The sequence below is a fragment of the Tamandua tetradactyla genome, chromosome 2 (genome assembly GCF_023851605.1).
Source record: "Tamandua tetradactyla isolate mTamTet1 chromosome 2, mTamTet1.pri, whole genome shotgun sequence".
In the NCBI taxonomy this organism is placed as follows: Eukaryota; Metazoa; Chordata; class Mammalia; order Pilosa; family Myrmecophagidae; genus Tamandua; species Tamandua tetradactyla.
This window is the reverse complement of record NC_135328.1, coordinates 76,024,834-76,041,434: the sequence shown is the minus strand read 5'-3', so window position 1 is coordinate 76,041,434 and position 16,601 is coordinate 76,024,834. Positions and strand designations below refer to the sequence as shown.

The following is a 16,601-nucleotide window of genomic DNA, read 5'->3' as shown; positions in this document are numbered from 1 at the left end:
CATGAAAGAAAATATAGGGAAAAGAATGGAGAAATATGAACAGGGTTTCAGGGAATTGAATGACAATGTGAAGTGCAGGAATACATGTGTTGTGGGTGTCCCAGAAGTAGAAGAGAAAGGAAACGGAGGAGAAAGATCATTGAAGGAGGAAATAATCATTGAAAATTTCCTGTCTCTTATGAAAGACATAAAATTATAGATCCAAGAAGTACAGCATACCCCAACAAAATAGATCCAAACAGACCTCCATGAACAACACTTACTAATCAGATTGTCAAATGTCAAAAACAGAGAGAAAATTTTGAAACAGAAAAAGAAAAGCAATCCATCACATACAAGGAAAGTCCATATGACTATATATGGATTTCTTAGCAGAAAGCAGGGATACAAGAAGGCAGTGGTATGATACGTTTAAGAGTCTAAAAGAAAAAAAAATGCTAACCAAAAATTCTATATCCAGAAAAATTATCCTTCGAAAATGAGGGGGAGATTACAATAATCTTAGAGAAGCAACCACTGAGAGAATTTTTGACTAAGAGACCAGCTCTGCAAGAAATACTAAAGGGAGTACTATAGGCAAATTGGAAAAGGCAGGAGACAGAGGTCTGGAGAAGAGTACAGAAATGAAGACTTCTCAGCAAAGATAAAAAAGAAAGAAAAAATTAGATAGGACATATAAAATCTAAAAGACAAATGGTAGAAGAAAGTGCTACCTTAAAGTAATAACATTAAATGTTAATGGGTTAAACTCCCCGATCAAAACACAGACTGAGAGGTTAGATTTAAAAACAGGACCCATCTATATACTGTCTACAGGAGACTCATTTTAGACCCAAGGAAAAAAATAGGTTGAAAGTGAAAGGTTGTGAAAAGATGTTTCATGCAAACAGCAACCAGAAAAGAGCAGGAGTAGCTATACTTATATCCAACAAATTTGACTTGAAAAGTAAAACAATGAGAAGAGACAAAGAAGGACACTATGTATTAATAAAAGGAAGAATTCAACAAGAAGACATAACAACCATAAATATTTATGCACTGAGCCAGAGTGCTCCATAGTACATGAGGCAAGCAGTGATAACACTGAAGGGAGAAATAGACACCTCTACCATAATAGTTGGAGACTGCAATTCCCTACTCTCATCAATGGGTAGAATGTCTAGACAAAGATTCAATAAAGAAACAGAGAATTTGAGTAATGTAGTAAATGAACTAGACGTAAAAGGCATTTGCAGAATATCATACTCCACAACAACAGGGTACACACTTTTCTCAAGTGCTCATGGATCATTCTCAAGGGTAGAACATGTGCTATGTCACAAAGCAAGTCTCAATAAATTTTAAAAGATAGAAATTATGCAGAACATTTTTTCTAGTCATAATGGAATAAAGTTTGAAATCAATAATAGGCAGAGGGCTAGAAAATTCACAAATATATGGAGGCTAAACAACACACTCTTAAACTACCAGTGAGTAAGGAAGAAATTGCAAAAGAAATCAGTAGATATCTTGAGGCAAATGAAAAGGAAAATGCAACATATCAAAATTTATGGGATGCAGGAATGGCAGTACTGAGAGGGAAATTTATTGCCATAAATACCTTATTAAAAAAGAATTAAGAATTCTTTGATTTAAAAAAATCAAATATTTACTTGGAAGAACTAGAGAAAGAACAGGAAACTAACTCCAAAATAAACAAAGGGAAAGAAATAACAAAGATTAGAACAGAAATAAATGAAATTGAGAACATGAAAACAGTCAAGAAAATCAACAAAACCAGAAGTTAATTCTTTAAGAAATTCATAAAATTGATGGACCCTTAGCTAGGGTGACAGAAAAAGAGAGAGAGAGAGACAATGCAAACAAATAAAATTATAAAGGAGGCAATGAGAGGATACTATGACCAACTATATAGTAATAAACTAGACAACGTAGATTAAATGGACAATTTCCTAGAAAGGCAATGAACAACCAACTTTAACTCAAGAAGAAGTAGATGACCTCAACAAACCAATCCCAAGTAAAGAGATTGAATCAGTCATCAGGAAGCCCCCCAAAAGAAAGTTCCAGGACCAGATGGCTTCACATGTGAATTCAACCAAGGATTCAAGAAAGAATTAACACCAGTCTTGCTCAGACTCTTCAGAAAATTGAAAATGAGGGAAAGCTACCTAACTCATTCTATGTAGCCAATATCACCCTAATATCAAAGCCAGGCAAAGATACTACAATAAAAGACAAATTACAGACCAGTCTCTCTAATGAATATAGATGCAAAAATCTTCAAAAAAGATACTTGCAAATCTAATTCAGCAGCACATTAAAGCATTATACATCATTACCAAGTGGGATTTATTCCAGGAATACAAGGCTGGTTCAACATAAGAAAGCCAATTAATGTAATACACCATATCAACAAATCAAAGCGGAAAAACCACATGATCATCTTATTGATGCACAAAAGGCATTTGGCAAAATTCAACATCCTTTCTTTATGAAAACACTTCAAAGGAGATGAATAGAAGGGAACTTCTTCAACATGATAAGGGTTATATGAAGAATCCACAATTAACATTATCCTCAACCAGGAAGGGCTGTAAGTTTTCCCTCTAAGATCAGGAACAAGACAAGGATGCCCACTGACACTATTGTTACTCACCATTTTGCTGGATTTTCTAGCCAGAGCAATTAAAAGTAAAACTCCCATTGTTTGTAGATGATATGGTACTATATGTTGAAAATCATGAAAAATCTACAGCAAAGCCCTATAGAGCTCATAAATGAGTGCACAAAGTGGCAGGGTACAAGATCAAACCCAATAATCAGTAGTGTTTCTATACAGTAGTGATGAGGAGTCTGAGGAAGAAATCAAGAAAAAAATTCCATTTACAATAGCAACCAAAAGAATAAAATATATAGGAATAAATTTAACTAAGGATACAAAAGACTTATACACAGAAAACTACAAGAAATTGCTAAAAGAAATCATGGAAGACCCAAATAAATAGAAGGGCATACTATGGTCATGGATTGGAAGAATAAATATGGTTAAGATGTTAATTCTACCTAAATTCATTTACATATTCAATGCAATACCAATAAAATCCCAAGTTATTTTGTAGAAATAGAAAAACCAATAACCAAATTTATTTGGAAGGGTACAGCACCCCAAATAGCTAAAAATAACTTGAGAAAGAATAATGAAGAGGGAGGTCTCACCTTACCTGACTTTAAAGCATATTATGAAGCTACAGTAGTCAAAAAAGCCTGGTACTGGGCAGGCTACAGTGTCTCAGCAGGCAGAGTTCTCACCTGCCATGCCAGAGACCCGGGTTCAATTCCTGGTGCCTGCCTGTGCAAAAAAACAAAGGCATGGTACTAGTATAAAGATAGATATACTGACCGATGGAATAGAATTGAGTGTTCAAAAACAGACTCCCTCATCTATGGACAGTTGAGCTTTGATGAGGTGTTCAAGCCAATCCACGTGGGACAGAGCAGCCTTTTCAATACATGGTGTTTGGAGAACTGGATATCCATTTGCAGATTATTCAGAGGATCCATATCTTATACCCTGTACGAAAATTAACTCAAAATGGATCAAAGACCTAAAAGTTAGGACTATAAAACTTTTAGAAGAAAATATAGGGAAATATCTTATAAATCTTGTAATAGGAGTTGATTTTCTAGACCTTACACTCAAAGCACAAGCATTGAAAAAAGAAACAGATAAATGGGAACTCCTCAAAATTAAACATTTTTGTGTCTCAAAGAAATTTGTCAGGAAAGTAAAAAGGCAGCCTATACAATGGGAAACAGTATTGAGAAACCACATTTCAGATAATGGTTTAGTAGCCAGAATATATAAAGAGATTGTTCAACTCAACAACAAAAAGACAATCCAAGGGAAAAATGGGCAAAGGACAGCACCAGACACTTCTCAGAAGAGGAAATACAATGGCTAAAAGGCACACGAGAAGTTGCTCAACTTCACTGGCTATTAGGGAAATGCAAAGCAAAACCATAATGACTGGGTCCCTGGACCAGATAAGTTCTGAAACCTAGAGGGGCCAGCTTCACCAGAACATCAGTTTGTTCCATCTTCCTACCCCATATTATTGACAGCCCCTTTCAACATGAAAAAGTTAGAATGGGCATAGCCCAAGTACCCCTAAAAAATAGAATAGAAAGATCAAAGGTGATGGTGGATTTATACAGAGAAGATAGGGTTTAACAAATGAGTATAATTGCTGAATCATTATTTTAATATTTCTTTCGTCTCCAGTATCTTAGAGCAGCTAGAAGTAAAAACCTAAAATTGTGAAGTTGTTACCCATATCAAACTCTGAAATCTGTTCTACAACTAATTATTGTGCTGTGCTTTGAAATTTATTGCTTTTTGTATAATTTTTATTTTCACACACATAAAAAAAGTCGATTGTGATGATAAATATTTATTCCCTCTAGCTTCCAATGTTCTGAAGCAGCTAGAAGGAAAAACCTGAGCTGATGGTATGGTAGCTCATAAGAAACTCTGGGATCTGTCCTGTAACTACTTGTTAAAGTGTGCTTTGAAAATGATTGCTTTTTTCTTTCTTTGCTTTGTATATATGTTATATTATATAATAGAAAAAGTTAAAAAAAAAAAAAAAACACCACAATGAGATGTCATCTGACACCCACTAGAGTGGCCATTATCAAAAAAACAGAAAAGAGCAAGTGCTGGAGATGATGTGGAGAAAACGCTCACTTATCTATGTTGGTGGGAATGTAAAATGGTACAACCGCTCTGGAAGGCAGTTTGGTGGTTCCTCAGGAAGCTAGTATAGAATTACCAAATGATCCAGAAATACCATTGCTAGGTATCTATTCAGAGGATATGAGGGCAAGGACACAAATGCAGATTTACACACCAATGCTTATAACAGCATTATTTACAATTGCCAAGCGATGGAAAGCCCAAATGCCCATCATCAGATGAGTGGCTAAACAGCTGTGGTATATATGTACAATGGAATACTGTGCAGCTGTAAGACAGAATAAAGTCATGAAGCATGTAACAGTGTGAATGAACCTTGAGGAAATTATGGCGAGTGAAATTAGCAAGAAACAAAAGGATAAATACTGTATGGTGTCACTAATATGAACCAACATTAATGAGTGAACATAGAGAGTTGAAATTAAGAACACAGGTTATCAGGAGATAGAAATAGGGTAAAGATTGGGCAGTTCATGCTGAAGGAATACAGATTGTGCATCAGGACTCATTTTAAAAATCCAGAAATTGATAGCAGAATACTACCTGATTATAGCACAATAATATAAGTACACGAGTGAAGCTGAATATGAGTATGATTGAGGGAAAAGGGCTGGGGCCACATATGAAACCAGAAGGAAAAATAGAGGCTAAGGACTGAGACGGTATAATTTAGGAATGCCTAGAGTGGGCAATGTTAGTGATTAAATGTACACATAAAAGAACATTTTTGCATGAGGGAGAACAAATTAATATCAGCATTGCAAGTTGTTGAAAATGGATGGTACACAGGAAAAAGTACAATCAATGCAAGCAACAGTCACATTGTAATATGCTTCCACTGAATGTAACAAAGGCTTTATGCCAGAACTAAATTTTAACAGGCACATGGGTGAGGGGTAGGGTGGGCATGGGGGAGAAGAATCCGCACTTTCTTGGTGTAAGAAAAGGAAATGTCTTGATATAGATTGTGGTGGTGAAGGCATATCTATATACTTGGGATGGATTGTATGGTATGTGAATAAAACTGTTCAAAAATGAACAGAGAGAAACAAGTACTAGAGAAAATGCAGAGGTAGAGATGTACCTATTCACTGATGGTAGGGATGCTCCTTTTATTCAGGGTATGGGCAGATGAGTAAAAAAGATGGATAAAAATAAATAAATAAATAAGAGGGAGGATAAGGGGTAAAATAAATTGGGTAGATGGAAATACTGGTGATCAGTGATAGGGAAGGATATGTGATATATGAGTTGCTTTCTTTTTTTCTTTTTATTTCTTTTTCTGGAGTGATGCAAATGTCTAAAAAAATGATTGTGGTGATGAATGCAGAACTATGTGATGATGTTGTGAGCCACTGATTATACACCATGTATGGACTGTATGTATGTGAAAATTAGTCAATAAAAATAGTAAAAAAATATTTAAGGTGAGGAAAAAAAGAGACAACACTACAGAAGAGTCAGTCATATTTACAATGCTATTACCAGTGTAGGGTAACAGGTTTCATGGTATCTTTAAAGGTATTTGCAGTTATCCTTCCATACCTTTGTAGAATGTAGAGATACTACTTGAGAACAACCCCTCAGTGCCACAGTTAGACCTCTATATACTTACCAAAGTACTTACATATTTCCCTGAATGTGGTCTTTTTCTGAAACTCATGCATAATGTTTTGTTATACTTACAACTTTTTACTCGTAGAAGTTCTTATTATGTCCTAAATCTTAGGACCTGCTCGGCTCAACAATTTATCAGACAGCTGTCACTGCAAGAGCATGTGTGCTTAGTTATAGACAAACTAAATATCACAATTTCATTAAACTACAGTAGCATAGTGGGAAGACCCTGCTTTACTCTGCAACTTCATGATTTGAAATTATTTTGTTGATTGGGTTTCCCTGAAAGGTTTCTCACAAGCAAGTAACCTGTACATAATTTTCCATACTTTATAAATGTTAATTGTATTTTTCAACCTAGCAAAATTAACCTGAAATATAGACTATATGTTGAATTGAAATAGCACCCTAAAATGTGTTTTGGTTACAAATGCTCAGGGGAGTCTCTTCTGTTTGTGATACAACTGGAGCATAAGGGCTTCACTGTCTTCAAACTGTTTCCCTAAGTCTCTCTTCATTATGGGAAAGAGCAGGAGTGCATTTTTAAAGAGATTTATTCACTGCTAACTCCAGAGAACAATAAGACTAGGGTATAATCCCATAAAACAAGGAAATTCAGTCTGGCATTTGACTGGAATTTCTATGGCTTTGCTGCACCAATCTTTAAATGTAGTTGGAGTAGCAGGAGGAGGATTAGTTTAATCTTCAATTTATAACCTCCTTTTAAATAGGTTTCCTGACATGAATGTCTTCATTTTTAGAAGCTCAACATTTGATTTTCCTAGTTTCCTTTACATTTTTTCCATAATCCTTTCCTTTTTTTTTAACTCAAGTTTAAGAAGCATTTGAGAGCGCTGTCTTTTAAAAAACATCAGTGTTCTTTTTGCTAATTTCCTGAAGCTATGGGTATTCTCAGGAGTTCGGTGATGCCTATGGGTTATCTGGTAGGAACATTCAAAAATATTTTGAGATCCTAAAGTAAGAGATAAAACTTTTCTTTTTGATGTTTGAGTATTGTTTCTGTTAAATCCAGATCTCAAAATAGGGCTTGAGCACAGATAACATAGAAGATTTGAATAATACCATAAACTACTGAGATTTTTCAGACATTTATAGAACACTTCACCCAACAACAAGAGAATATACATTCTTCTCTAGTTCACTTGGACCATTCTCTAAGAGTAGACCACATGTTAGGTCACAAAACATATCTCAGTAAATTTAAAAAGTTTGAAATCATATATTGTCTCTTTTCCAACCCCAGTGTAATGAAGCTAGAAATCAATAACAGAGGAAGAAACAGAAAATTCACAAATATGTGGATATTAAACAATATACTCTTAAATAATCAAATGGTCAAAGAAAAAATCAGAAGGGAATTTAAAAATATCTTGAGGTAATGAAAACAAAGTACAATATTCCAAAACCTATGAGATGAAGCAAAGGCACTGGTGAGAAGGAAATTTATAGTTCTAAAAAAAAATCTGAATCAGTTACTGAACCTCACACCTGGAAAAACTAGAAAAGAACAAATCCAAAGTGAGTGGAAGTAAGGAAATAGCAAAGATTAAAGCAGAGATATAAAAGAAGTAGAGGATACAAAAACAATAGAGAGCATCAACAAAACCAAAAATTGGTTGTTGAAAAGATCAGTAAAATCAGTAAACTTTTAGCTGGTCAGACAGAGAAAAAGAGAGAGAACAAAAATAACTAAGATCAGAAATAAAAGGGGGACATACTACTGACACCTCAGTAATAAAAAGGTTTTTAAGAGCAAACCGAACAACTGTACACCACACCTTGAATAAAAAAGTAGAAGTCCTCAACAGAATCATAAGTTTTGAGACTGTGTTGCAAGAGCATGTGTACTTAGTTATAGACAAACTAAATATTGAGACTGAATCGGTAATCAGAAACTTCGAAGAACAAGTCTGGCCCTGGCATCTTGGGAATGAGAAAGACTTCTAGACCAAAAGAGGGAAGAAAATTGAAACAAAATAAAGTTTCAGTGGCTGAGAGGTTTCAGATAGAACATAGAGGTCATTCTGGAGGTTATTCTTATGTAATATATAGATAACCCCTTCAGTTTTTTTGTGTATTGGAATAGCTAGAGGGAAATAACTGAAACTTGAACTATAATCCAGTAGCCTTGATTCTTGAAGATGACTGAATAACTGTAAAGCTTTTAAGGTGTGATCGTGTGATTGTGAAAACCTTGAGACAGACACTCCCTTTATCCAATATGTGGACAGGTGAGTAAGAAAAAAAAGACGAAAAATAAGTATTGGGGGGAGGGGGTATAGGATATTTTGGGTGTTATTTTTTCACTTTTATTTTTACTTTTATTCTTGTTTTTGTTTTGGAGGTAATTAAACTGTTCAAAATCACTTGTGATGATGAATACACAGCTGTATGATGATACTGTGAACTATTGATTGTACACTTTGGGTGACTGTATGGTATGTGAATATATTATATAGTTCAATAAAATAGCATTTAAAAAAAAAGAAAAAAAAAAAGCTTCCCGAGACCGAATGGCTTAACTGGTAAATTTTAACAAACATTTAAAGAAGAATTAATACCAATCTTGCCCAAACTCTTCCAAAATTTGGAAGGGGAGGAAATAATTCATTTGGAGGTCAGTATTACCCTAATATCAAAGCTATATAATATCACAAAATAAAAGATTACAGAACAATATCCTTTATAAATATAGATCCAAAAATCTTCAGCAAAATCCTAGGAAACCTAATCTAACTGCATATTGATTAAACTTAACAATCATGTGGGATTTATCATGGATATTCAATGATAGCATAACATAAGAAAATCGATTAATGTAGTATACCACATTAATAGAATATAGTTAAAGAAAAACATGATCATCTCAGCTGACACAGAAATTTGACAAAATCCAGCTCCCTTTCTTGAGCATTTTCAGAAAACTAAAAATAGAAGGAAATTTCCTCAACATGATTAAAGGTGTATGTATATGATAAATCCATCGTTAACCTCATACTCAGTGGTGAAAGACTGAAAGCTTTCGTCTAAGATCAGGAACAAGACTAGGATTTCCACTCTCACCACGATTATTCTACATTGTACTGAAAGTTACAGCCACAGCAGTTAGATATAAGGAAGAAAATAAAAGGCATTCAGATTGGAAAGGAAGAAGTAAGTAAACTTTCCCAATTTGCAAATGACATGACCCTGTATAGAGACAATTCCTTAAGTTTTATATAAAGCTAATACACGAATTCAATAAATAATTGGGGGACAAGATGATCATACAAAATCCTAAAAGTCTATAAAAAGCTAATACATGAATTCAGAAAAGTGGTAGGGAACAAAATCATCACACAAAAATCAGAGGTGTTTCTTTACTCTAGTAATGAACAATCTGAAAAGGAAGTCCAGAAAATGTATTCCATTTTAAATAGCAATTAAAAAAATAAATTATCTTGAAATAAGTTTAACTAAGGATATACATAGGACCCATATGTGGAAAACTACAAAACATTTCAGAAAGAAATTCAAGAAAACCTAAGTGGAAGGATATTCCATGTTCATGGATTAGAAAAATAGATCTTGTTAAGATGTCAATTCTACCCAAAGTGATTTACAGATTAAATGCTATCCCAATCAAAATCCCAACAGCTGCCTTTGTAGAAATAGGAAATCCGATCATCAAATTCACATGGCGGGGTAAGGGGCCCCCGAATAGCCAAAACTCTCCTGAAAAACAACAGAGCGGATTCATAGTTCCTGATTTAAAAACTTATTGCAGTGCTTCTGTAATCAAAACAGCATGTTACTGGCACAAGGACAGACATATAGACTAATGGAATTGAATTGCGAGTTCAAAAATAAACCTTCATATCTATGACCAGTTGATTTTTTTTTTTTTTTAACATGGGCAGGCACTGGGAATCGTGCCCGAATCTCTGGCATGGCAGGCAAGAATTCTGCCACTGAGCCACTGTCACACTGCCCTGGCCAGTTGATTTTTGACAAGGCTGCCTAGGCCTCTCAGTGGTGAAAGAAGTATCTCTTCAACAAACTCTGGGAGAACTGGATATCCATATGCAAATGAAAGAAAGTATACCCTGTGGCAGCTTAAAGTTGTATGTACCCGTAAAAAACATGTTCTTCCTCTATTCTGTTTATAAAGGACTGGAATAAAAGGATTATGACCCATCCTGAATGAGGTCCCCCTTAATTGAAGTAACCTCATCAGAAGTTCCTATTTACAATGGTTTATACCCAGGGACGTGGATTAAATTAAAAAACACATTTATCTGGGGTACATACAGCTTCAAACCATCACACCCCTAGCATATGACACTTGAGAAAATTAATTCTCGAGTAAAATGTCCTGAAACAGTTGTTTTAGATGTCATTCTCTCTCACACTCTCTCGTCTATAGGACACAGGCTAAAGTTCTAGTTGTTTAATTTTAGATGTGGTGGGTTACAGGAAACATGAAATTTGATGTGTTGTGATTGTTTTTCTTGAGTGAACCTACTTTATCAGAAGCAGACCTTGGGAAGATTTGTTACAAGATAGCCACATACTAATAGTTAGAAATGAGTATGAAAAGCAGATGTTTTGTCTGGGTCTTTTTCAGAAGCAGGGTTTCAATGTTGGCATCTATCACTCTTCTCCTGTTTGCCCATATTGATTAAAGGGCATTCTATCTAGTGATATGCTTGTTTGCTGTGTCAAGTACTTATTTGCATGTTCTTGCCATGAAGGATTCCATATAATGTGATGTTTCTGTTGGCAATTTGTTTATTCCTTCAACATTTTTATCTTGGGAGGGTATTAACACTGTTTTTATTTTTATTTAAAATTCCTAGAGGGACTTGTTAGACAATATCTCATTTCCTGACATTGGTGAGGGGCTTTACAGAGTTTCCCCATAATTTTTAAGACATGTTTGTATTACACACATCTTAACTTGTTATTGTTATAGGATTTTATTTGCTTTAATTTAGAAAATTCTGGGCTTATTTTATATTTTGACTTTACATAAGTCTAATCTTCTCTCCTTTGAAAATATTCAAATGATCTTTTTTGTGCTTCTGATCCTAGATATATTTGGTTTGTTTTAAAATCTAAACTACTAGGGAAGTAGTACTAAATCTAAAGGAAAACAAAGAATCAATGATAATATTAATTTTGTTCTATTTTAATATATGAAGTCTGATATGCTACATTTTCTCCACAGGTTCACATCCAGCTTTCAGAGTGGCACCGTGCAATTTTTCTCCCACAGGCCTGGCTTGCATATATGAATCGAGCATATCATGCCATTTTACAGGTAAGGAAACCACAGAATGCTTTGCTTTGGGGGAGAGTCTCCTTCTTAGCTTTTACTGCAAATATTTATTTAACATATAAGCACATGGGAAAATGGTGCTATCAAAAATGTAATGGTTATTTTTACACATAAAAGAATGTGTGAGGCATATGTAGCTGTACTTCACATTTAAATATTGATCTGAATATGTGTCTCCAGTTCAGAGCTTACTCCATGAGCTCTGTTCCCCTATGTCCCTCTGATTTCTGAACATCTCCACTTGTTTATCCCAACACATCTCCATTTGAGCAGGTCCAAAACTGAGCTCATCATCATCCCTTATACCTATTCCTGCTCAAGTGGGTCTTGCTTCTATCTCCTGCCTTATCTCTTAACCCCTACTTCTAAATTTTATGTTCCAACCTTATTAAATTTCTGTGTACTATCAAAGTCAACTTGCCTTCTCCCTCTTGGCTTTTACAAACAGTTTCCTCTATCTCAGACATGACCATTCCCTCTTTGTCTGCTAAATTTCTACTTGTTCTTTAGATCAGTTTATCTGGACCTGCCACCAGTCTTCCTTCATCTTCCCCTCCCCGACTGAATTATGGGCCCCTTTATGTGTTTCCTTAGTATTAATGCTTCTTTATTAGATGCCCTTATAGCCTAGATTATGTGTCTCTTTTCTTAGAGATTGGGATCTGGGTTTCCTTCTTTATTCTCTCTCTGGAACTTGACAGAGTATTTAAAACATAATAGATGTCCTCTAATTAAGTGATGCATATTCAATTTGACTTCATTTCCTCCCATACTATTTCAAGTTATAGTTTGCAAAAATTTTAAAGCTAGAAATAATTTTTAATCCATTTGGGCCTATGTGAACATTAATAATATAGCTCAATCCTTTTTCCTAGCTTAAATTCATTGTTGAGGATGACTGAAAATAATCCGGTGGTACTTAAGTAATTTATGGCCCCCAATAAGATATTTATGGAGTCTCAGGTGGTGTGGTAGCAGAGTGGGAGGAATGATAGAGCATCTTGGTGTTGATAGATATTACCCTCTCAGATTAAAATCTTGCTACAAAATGTGGTAAACGTTAAAAGTTAATGGATCTTGGTATGTGGGTGGAAGGTATGTTGGAGTTCTCTGTATGAGTTTTGGATTATTTTTGCAGCTGTCATGTAAATTTGAAATTGTTTCAAACTAAAAAATTTTTAAAAACAACCTTGCTGCAACATAACCCACTGGGCCTAGAATTTCTAAAACATCATACAGCCTCAGAAATTCTAATTCATTGCAACTAAATAAGGGGCCAGAAATTTGCACGTTTAATAAGCCATGCAGGTGATTTGAATGCGGTCAGTCTGCTAGCCATAGTTAAGCAATGCAGTTTTAGATGGTTCCCCAAACAGCATTGGAGTCTTCATTTTAAAGATTTCTCTTGGAACCATTGTTTCCTTTTGTTCAGTTTACTCAACTTTATCCTGAGCAGTGTTTTGCAACGAATATGTGTGTGTGTAACTTTCTATTTTGAGCTATTTCAAACTTACAGAACAGTTATAAAAACTATGCAGATTCCATAGGTAGAGCTCCAACATACACCTACCTCACTTTTCTGATACTCAGATCCATTATTTTTAACATTTTGTAACATTTACCACTAAATTCTGTCTATACAGCTATTCATTAACTATCAATCTATTTGTCAATTCATTTTCTGAAACTTGAGTTTAGGTGTGTACATCATGCTCCTTTAACACTTCAGACTGCTATATATACTTCCTAAGAACAAGGATATGCACTTATATAACCACCTTTAGTGCAGTTATCAAGTTAAATAATTTAACACTGATGTGTAAGTTTGTAAGCTGCCAGAATATACAAGAACTGTAATGGCTTTTCAAAAGGGGAATTTAATAAGTTACAAGTTAACAGTTCTAAGGAAATGAAAATTCCAAATTTAGGCACTAGCAAGAGGTTACCTTCACTCAAGAAAGGCCAATGGAACAGCTGTGTCAGCTGGGAAGTCATGTGGCTGGCATCTGCTGGTCCCTTGCTCTTGCGATCCATCGCTTTCAGTCTGTGTTCCTGTGGGGGTTCCTCATTTTTCTTCTCTGGGGCTGGTTTTCATCTCTTGGCTTCCCTTGGCTCTCTCCAGGTTCTGGCTTGCTTAATATCTCATGGAAAGGCACACAGCAACATTTTCTGGGCTCCAAGCACCTCCAGACATCTATGTCTCTGCTCTCTTTGTTGGCTCTGAAGTTTCTGTTGGCTCGCTCTCTGTGGGCTCTGTCGTTTCTGTTGTTTTCCGATTCTCTCCTAAATGTTTCTTCTTTTAAAGGATTCCAGTACATTTATCAAGACCCACCTTTGATTGAGTGGAGTCACATCTCCATCTAATCATAGGTCACACCCACAGTTGGTGTATAAGTCACAGCTACATGGAGATAATCTAATAAAAACTTCTGCATGTGATATTGAATCAGTATTAAAATAAATGATTGCTCCCACAAGATTGGATCAGGATTAAAACTTGGCTTTTCTAGAGTACTTTCAAACTAGCACATTGAAATAAAGTTTACAGTCTTTATTACTATTTGTTTTCATATGCCCCACTAATCTCTCTTTGAGCGTTTTCTTCCTTGCTAGAGTCCATCCAGGATCATACATTGCATTTAATTGTTATTGTCTCTCTAATTGCTCTCTCTTTAAAAAATGTTCTTACATTTTTTAAAAATAAACTTTCCCATTTCAACCACTGCAAAGCATACTATTCAATGGGATTAATCACATTCACAGAATTGTGGTACCCTCACCACTTTCTAGTACTAAAACTTTTCTCTTTTTCCAAACAGAAATCCTACACTCGTTATGCATTTACTCCCCATTCCCCCTGTCCCCCACACTTGGTAACCTGAGCTCTTAATTTCTGTCTTTATGAGCTTGCATATTCTCTGACATTTTCTTTGTAGTTACCAAGGGGTTCAGATTTAACATTCTAAATGTATAGCATCTCATTTGTTTTGAGACAAATTTAACTTCAGTAGTGCCCACAAATCATGTTCCTATACCCCTCTCTCTTTCCACTTTATGTAGTTCTTCTTACAAATTACATATTTAAACATTATAAGTCCCAACCACTGATTTATCATTATGTTTTATACATTTGCCTATTAGATCCTATAGAAACTAAAAAGTGGAGTTACAAGCCCAAAATACAGTGGTTCTGGCATTTGTATTTATCTTACTGGAGATCTTTATTTCTCTGTGGATTTGTAAAGAACTATTGCCTATTGTCCTTTCCTTTCAACCTACAGAACTCTCTTTAGCATCTCTCATACAGCTGGTCTAGTGGTGATGAAGTCCCTCAGCTTTTGCATATCTGGGAATGTCTTAATCCCTTATTTTTGAACGATAGTTCTGCCAAATATAGAATTCTTGGTTGGCAATTTTTTGGTTTCAGCACTTTAAATATGTCATCGAACTGCCTTTTTTTCTTCATGGTTTCCAATGTGAAATCTGCCCTTACTCTTACTGAGACTCCCTTGTATGTAATACCTTATTTCTCTCTTGTGGCCTTCAGTACTGTCTCCTTAACTTTGACATTCAGTAGTTTGATTATAGTATGGTGCAGTGTGGATCTATTTGAGTTTATCCTGTCTGGAGTTTGTTGAGTGTCTTGGATGTTGTATATTCATGTCTTTTTTAAAATTTCAGAAATTTTCAGCTATTATTTCTTTAAATATTTTGTTTACCCCTTTCTCTATCTCTGTCTCGGACTCTCACAATGCATTAGTTGGCATGCTTAAAGGTGTCCCACAGGTTCCTCAGGCTCTGTTCACTTTTCTTCATTCTTTTTCCCTTACTGCTCCCCAGTCTGAATGATTTCAATTGTCTTATCTTCAAATTCTAATTCCTTCTTCTGCCAACTCCAATCTACTATTTAACCCCTCTAGGAAATTCTTAACTTGTTACTGTGGCCTTCACCTCTATTTGGTTCCTGTTCATAATTTCCACCTCTCTATTGATAGTCTTTTTGTGTTTGTCTGTGCTTTGTCTGTGTTTTTCTTTATCTCTTTAAGCATATTTAGGACCTTTTTTTCAAAATGCTATTTTATTGAGATACACCATTCAAACCATCTGAATTATACAATCACTGGCTCTTAGCATCATCACATAGTTATGCATACATCCCCATGATCAATTTTAGAACGTTTTCTTTACTCCAGAAAAGAAATAAAAAAGGACCCAAAATCCTCACATGTTCTTTATCTCCTCCCAGTTTTGACTCATGGTATTGATGTTGTATATTTGTTACTGTGATGAAAGTGTATTAAAGTATTACTGTTAACTCTAGTCCATAGTTTGTATAGGTACAATTTTTTTCCATATACCCCTGTTGTAAACTTCTTAAATAGTATCCTACATTTGTTCTAGTTTAGGAAAGAACTTTTAGGATTTGTGCAGCTAATCACAGATATCATCCACCACAAGATTCATGGTGTTATCTATTCCCATGTTTAACCTCCAACTTTACTTCTGATGACATAAATGACTTTAAACTTGCCCTTTCTATCACATTCACACACCATTTAGTGTACTGTTAATTATTCTCACAATAATGTGCTACTGTCACCTCTATCCATTTCCAAACATTTATGTTCAACCCAGTTAAATATTCAGTTCAAGGAACTTGGGAGCCTTGTCAAAAATCAACTGACCATAAATCTGAGTATCTGTTTCTGAATTCTCAGTACAATTCTGTTGATCGATATGTCTACCTTTATGCTAGTACCATGCTGTTTTGACCACTGGCTTTATATATGCTTTAAAGTTAGGAAACATGAGATCTCCCACCTCATTCTTTCTATTCTTAGCTATTTCTTAGCTATATGAGGTCCCTTACTCTTCCAAGTATAA

The 16,601-nt window shown here is 35.0% G+C and overlaps 1 protein-coding gene across 5 annotated transcripts in view; it reads left to right on the top strand.

Annotated features, from left to right (window-relative positions):
- The window catches only part of FOCAD (focadhesin), a 415,741-nt gene that overhangs the window by 297,173 nt on the left and 101,967 nt on the right, over positions 1 to 16,601 (top strand). For all 5 annotated transcript variants that reach the window (XM_077148045.1, XM_077148042.1, XM_077148044.1 and 2 more), the window contains one exon: positions 11,607 to 11,699. In XM_077148045.1, coding sequence (XP_077004160.1) covers positions 11,607 to 11,699 — 93 coding nt within the window. The remainder of the gene's footprint in view (positions 1 to 11,606; positions 11,700 to 16,601) is intronic.